Genomic DNA, 6,439 nt, shown 5'->3' with positions numbered 1-6,439 from the left:
TGTGATGTGTTGATTACTAACTGAACCTCTTTCCTAATAGACGAAGTGTAGACTTCCAGCCAACAACACAATTATGGACTCTGACATGTAAGTGTTTTTTTTTTAAAAATTTTTTTATGCATTTGTTTTCTGTGCCAACATATTTCTCTTTGCGAAAGCAGCATGAACATACGCAGGGTCAGACACGCATCTCTCTTCATCACTGTTTCGGGTTTTGTTTTGGTCTTTGGTTAATCACAGTCGAGGTCTACGTACTACTGTATGTTGATGGTTTTGTATTTTCCTCTGTCTCTACAATTAGATCTGTGGAGAGTAGTGATGAGGATTGTGACGAGTGGATCCCACCAGCGTCAAAACCAAAAGTCACCAGGACTGCCAGAGCTGTAAAAGCGGGGGAAAAGAAAACCACAACCGGGAGAACCGTCAAACCCAAGGAGCAAAAGGCCCCCAAAGAGCCAAAAGCCCCGAAAGCTCCAAGAGTGCCCAAAGTCCCAAAAGAGCCAAAACCCCCGAAGGCTCCAAAAGAGCCAAAGCCCCCAAAAGAACCGAAAGCTCCACGGGTGCCCAAAGCACCCAGAGTGCCTAAAGAACCAAAGCCTCGGGCGCCACGTAAACCGGCTGCAGGGCGAAAAATACAAGCTGCTGAAAGTCTGAAGGAGTCCGGTGCCTCTGGCTTGGCTGGGCAAGAGATAAATAAAGAGGGTGAAGAAGACAAAAGAGACATGCCAGCTGGTTGTCCCGAGGGGAATAGGTCTGAAGAGAGTGGGACAAGCATCAGAATGAAGGAAGAGGTATGATTGATGGCTCGGAGGGATCCAGAAGCGATTGTATATGTACTTTCGGTATTATATTACATCGGACACAAATGTTAAAAGTCTGTCGTGTTTCTACTTGATACAGTACACCCATGGCTTGCAATTGATTTCTCGGTACTCCCCGTCTTCCTCTCTCCTCGTTGCTTTCTTGTAGAGAGTGTCATTTATCGTCTCAGACGCCCATCAGCCAGACAGATGGGCGGACGGGGGCTCCACCTTCGGAGGGCTTCGGCCCAAAAAAGAGGAAGCGGAGGAGGATTTCACCTTCGACGAGCCTTGTTTGAAGAAACAGAAGACCAGCAGTGTCTGTCGGGGACAACCCAGTGCTTCATCCTCATCCCAGGCTCAGTGTGTGAGGAACGATCTCCACATGAACTGGGACCTGATCGAGGTATTGTTTTTTTTTTTGTTTTTTTTTCTATAGGCTCTTGGAAATGTGTTGTTTTTGTCTTGTTGTATGATGACATGATGTCATCGTCAGACTAAAGAAAAGGCTAAAAGGCCCTTATGAAGACGGTCGTAAGCGGCTTTTGAGACGGCCGCTTGCCGTTGCTGCGCAAACACTCGTTCCTACACTCGTTTAATCACCTCCGTTGGTACACGACCCCTAAGAGAGGAGCCGACTTGCCTGCTTGCGTCTTCATTGCCTGGCGTATTTGTTTTTCCCTGTCAGGTGATGTCCACTCTGGCAGGCGTGGAGCGCTGGGTGTGCGTGAACATCGTCACGCTGCTCCGAGAGGAGAACACGGTGCCGTTCATGGTGCGGTACCGCAAAGAGATGATCAACCACATGGACGCCGACGCCGTGCGAGACATCCAGTTGATATACGAGGAGTTATGGTAAGGAAGCCGCAACCACCTAAACACTCGCATTCCGTATATTACCAGCAATTAATTACATTAAGAATCGTGACCAGACTGGCAGTAACTGGCTGCTACAAGTGGTGGAGAACAGCGGCTGTCTGGACGATGTTTTATTTTGAAAAATGCCAGAATTCGCTCCGTTACGTCCGTCTATGACTCACGCGTGTCTCGCTCATGGATTCATGTTTATTATTACATTTACAAAATGCCACGGTTTTTGCGTCGGTCGTATCCTTTTATTTTGTCGTATTCATCCGCCACACCTTGAAGGCCGGTCCGTGAAACTCTCGTCTGACGTTAAACCGGGCCGTGGCGCAAAAAAAAAAGGTCGGGGGAACCGCTGGTATAGAATATATTTATGTAGCTGGACAGGTTTTCATATGTCGAGTGATTACGTATAAAGTGAAGCATTTCATACCCTGTGTCTTTTTATTTATTTTATTGTTCTTATTTATTTTATTGCTTTTTAAGCGTTTTTATATTTCTATTTATTTCGTTTAAATGTTTTTTTTCTTATTTGTAGTTTTTTAAAAAACAGTTTTTAATCTGTTTTTATTTTTATATATGTTTTATACTTATTTAGTGTTGGCGCTAATTTGCATTGTTTTAATTTGATTGTTTTTATGTGCAGTCTCATGTGCAGCACTTTGGAAACGCTTTGTTGTTTAAATGTGCTATATAAATAAAGTGGATTGGATTGGATACCGCTTAAAAAAAAAGAAAAAAAAAAAGGTTCTTTTATAGTTCTATTTTATGAATCAAGAAAATCAGAAATAAAGTAACTCAGAATACGAAACTAATATGTGAGATCAGGAATTTTCCAATGGACTTTTCAACGATGTTCATATCTTTTAAGTCCATCAACTCTATTTCCACCAAGAGTACTACAATTGGCCACTAGATGGTGGTATTGATCAAGCGTTGAGGCTTGTTTTATTCTGTCTACATTGACGTGCTTCTGTGGTTTCAGCGCCATTACCAAGAAGACCCAGTCTATAATTCAGACCCTGAAGAAGGACGGAGTTTTAACAACCGAGTTAGAACGAGATCTGAGGGGCTGCAGGTCAGCTGACGAACTGGATCACGTGGTCAGAGTCACGCTTTTATACTGAAGCATAATTCTTTTCCCAGGTTGATCTATGCCTTTTAAACGCACCTCTAGACTCCTGGAAGTGGCTTTGAGTATTTCTCGATGGTAATCTTAGCGGCGTTCCTGTGTTGTTTTTTGTTGTTTTTTCCCCCCCTGCAGTATACGCCCTATAAGAAAGGCAGCAACCTGACCAAAGCCCGCAAGGCCAAAGCCCTCGGCCTTGCAGCGGCTGCCTCCGTACTGATGGAGTCGCCACACACTCTGGATTTAAGAACCTGGGTGAAACCCGGTACCCAAGGTAAAAGACTGGCACCTGGGCATCCGCACAATAAGATAAAACAAAAAGAAATGGGGGAGATTAACATTATACTTTGTCAAGAAGCTTCTAGGTATTTTTCTACTGTCGACTCTAAGTGTGGGAAGAAGAATATTCTGGCCCCTCGCGGCCTCCAAGCTCATTGGTTATGCTTTTCACATTATAAGGTACTATTCTAAAGGGATTTTTGGATCCATCAAGGCAACAAAATGCGCATTTCTCTCTCCCGCTGGTTGGATGCTTTTAAATAGTCAATATCTGTGAGTTTTGCTTTTTAGAAATATTCTGCAGTTGCACAAGTTTCAGTGCAAAACCTTACACTTATGGATTTAGAATAAAGCTTATATTCCACTCAGTTTTTACATAATTCATAAAATGCTAATTTAATTCAGAATCAGAATCACAATTGTCTTTATCGTCATTGTAACTGGTACAATGAATTTGCATAATTAAGACGTTTTACAAAAATGTATTTATTTAAAAAAAAAAATCAAGATTCTACGGTGGCTTATTTTCAAGCATTAAAAGGGAAAAATAGTCTTGCTCGGAAAAGGCATTCCCCATTCACAATTCCAGGAGGGTTTATTGCGGATTTGTTGAGAGTGACGGCAAATTCTAGTGAATTCCACAACAACTACAGGACATTAAAGCCACACCGCTCACACTCATGGTTCTAATAATCCAGATCTCCCACATTTATCTTTCATTTTAATAATGTGTAGCGATAAAGGAGCTGAGAGCTGCAATGCATCATGGGAGTTTCTGTCTGTCATGTTTTAAATGTAATTATTGGGGGTTATATTAGGTTTGTAGTGTCGGTAATAATTGTGTTTTTGTTGCTTAGTTCATGTAGTTTAGTTTATTAGTTGTAAGTTGTCAACCAGCAGTGAAGAAGGTTTGGTGTGTAGCGTCGTCCTGGCATGGTCTTCCTGTGGGACTGTCAAAATAAAATGTGTGCGGCTCTCTGGGTGTTGTGTTCGGTGGGAAACGGGACCAAATGGCTCTTTGAGCATTAAAGGTTGCCGACCCCTGGTTTAGAGGAAGCGTTAATGCTGGGGCGTTGTTGAGATTATTGTCTGAACGGGAGGGAAGGGAGAGAATGTACTACAACGTTTAAATGGGAAGGACGTACGTGCGCCGAAAGATTGACCAAAGCGAAATCATGATTCTTTTTTTTCTTCTAATCCCGGTGTGTCTGAGGAAGGCTTGTCCACAGTGGAAGAAGTGGCCACAGGTGTGGAGCACATCCTGGCTGACATGATCGCCAAAGACCCGGAGACGCTCGCCTACGTAAAGACACTGTGAGGAGACCTCAAGCAAAAAAATCTCCCATTTCTGTTCCCACGGTTTGACAAAGGCCTTTCCGTTTTTTTTTTTTTGGTGGCGTGTCCTGAAGGTCGTCTTTCTTCTTTCTTCTCCTCTTATTTCCTCCTTTCGATCTCAGATGCGAGGGCAGCTCTGTGACCGTCCACTCGTCCGTGTCCAAATCGGCTCTGAAGGAGAAGGTGGAGGATAAAACCGCCCAAGGCCACGGAAAAGTGGGACCCGAACAAAACCGGAACAAGGACATTGACAAGTTCCACCTGTACTTTGACTTCACCGGCAGCGTCCAGCGCATCCAACCCCACCAGGTATCACGGGCGTCGTCGCTAGCGTCGGTCGCCTATTCGCTCATTTCTTTCCCCTCTTGTATTTCGGTTCTGCGCCGTATATGTGCAAGGTCGGTACTCGTCAAAATGGAAAAAGGAAGGAAGTGACGGAAAATATGGTTGTTGTTGTTGTTGTTGGTGCAGAGGCCGAGTGCTTCCTGGACAGAGACGCAGAGAATCACACACTCCTGTTCCCAGTTGGCCCTCAAAGCCATGTTTATGCACGGAAGTTTTCATAATTTATTCAACTTGAAAGCCCCCCCCCCTTCCCCCCATGACCAGTTCTTCAATTCTTCCAGCAGACTGTTATTCCCTTTCTGCAGGGTGACTAATAGGACCAGATAGACATTCAAACGAAGGAAATGCCACCTGAAAGGTGCACCGTGTGTTTTTTCTGACCGACACCTCTTTGGCCGTTCAAAAGGAAACGTGCACCATCTGTCTGCGTTTGTGTCGCTTCTGTCTACTTCTGAATGCTGGCCCACGTCAGTCGCAGCTCGCCTCGCTTGTGCCGTCACATCTCCCCCCCCTCAACCCCCCCCCCCGCCCCCCACCCACCCTCCCACCGCCGCCGCCGCCGTCCCTCTAGTGACTGGTGGGTTACTCAGAGTTGGTCCCGGGCCTCATGTGTCACCGCAGCTTCCATCACCCGCCGTCTCTGCCACGCCGCCACACTCTCTGGCGTCCACACTGTGCCTCGCAGTCATTTAAACGCAGACGCACGCACACACACACACACACACTTGCTCGCACACAAGCGAACCCTGCGAGTCCCCTGGTTCTCTCCTTTTAACATATGTGACATGTCCCCTGCCGACATGCCATTGGATTAGGAAGCTTTGATTGACAGGCGCTCTCCTGTAGTGACAGCTGCTGCTGCTGGGCCCACAGGCGGGCCCTCAGACGGACGGGGGTGGGGGGGTTGGGTTTGCAGTTCAGGGAGGGAAAGCAGGGACAGATGAGTGGCGTTGAGGTGCGTCCCTCACTTATCTCCAGTTCCGCTCTGAACGGCCCTCCCTCCCTCTCTTTCTGACTAAACCTCAGCCCCCCCCCACCCCCCCCCCTTCCTCCTCCTCCACCCCCTCCGCTCCTGTGTAAGCGCGGCCTTTAATTCGATGACTCGCCTTTGTCACGCAGCGTTAATCTACAGGCTGCTGTGACCCTGCGAGCTGTCAGATTCCGGCGAAAATGAACCTTTTCTAGCCGTCAACTTGGCAGGGAGGGGGGAGCAGGTGGGAGATGTGTTTTGACAGGAGGCATGTGTGTGAGCACACACTTGCCTGTTTGCTTTAGCACATTTTGTTAAGCCCCGGCTCCGGCGGGTTGTTGGGAGGGGGGGGGCGGCAGTGGGCTGTGTGAAGGGAGCGATGTTTGAGCCGCTCTCGATGGAAAACAACTGGATGTGGTGCAAAAACAAATCCAGGAAGCAAAAAAACAAACAAACACACATTTAGATATTGGGTTGGATTTATTGAGACGTGACTGAAGGTGAAACCACATACATTTAATGTAAAGATGCACTTTATGATTAAAAAGCCACTGTGAGAATGACTTCAACCGAATTTGAATATGCAAATTATGAAAGCAAATATCCAAAATGTGTTTCAAGAAAAAAAAACGACGTCTCCTGCTGCTCACGCGAGTGTTTTAGGAATCCGGCGACAAAGAAGGAATAAAGACACGTCGGTTCCGAGCGATCAGAAAG

The 6,439-nt window shown here is 46.2% G+C and overlaps 1 protein-coding gene across 1 annotated transcript in view; it reads left to right on the top strand.

The window, feature by feature from the left end:
• Positions 1-73: 73 nt before the first annotated feature.
• Positions 74-6,439, top strand: part of srbd1 (S1 RNA binding domain 1) — a gene marked incomplete at its 5' end in the record, with an annotated part of 54,757 nt that continues 48,391 nt past the window's right edge. The window contains 8 exons of the mRNA XM_080507853.1: positions 74-87; positions 302-791; positions 970-1,206; positions 1,489-1,655; positions 2,650-2,767; positions 2,929-3,067; positions 4,290-4,386; positions 4,530-4,716. Coding sequence (XP_080363979.1) covers positions 74-87; positions 302-791; positions 970-1,206; positions 1,489-1,655; positions 2,650-2,767; positions 2,929-3,067; positions 4,290-4,386; positions 4,530-4,716 — 1,449 coding nt within the window. The remainder of the gene's footprint in view (positions 88-301; positions 792-969; positions 1,207-1,488; positions 1,656-2,649; positions 2,768-2,928; positions 3,068-4,289; positions 4,387-4,529; positions 4,717-6,439) is intronic.

Source organism: Blennius ocellaris (assembly GCF_963422515.1).
Source record: "Blennius ocellaris genome assembly, chromosome: 13".
Lineage (NCBI taxonomy): Eukaryota > Metazoa > Chordata > Actinopteri > Blenniiformes > Blenniidae > Blennius > Blennius ocellaris.
This window is presented reverse-complemented; position numbering and strand designations above follow the sequence as displayed.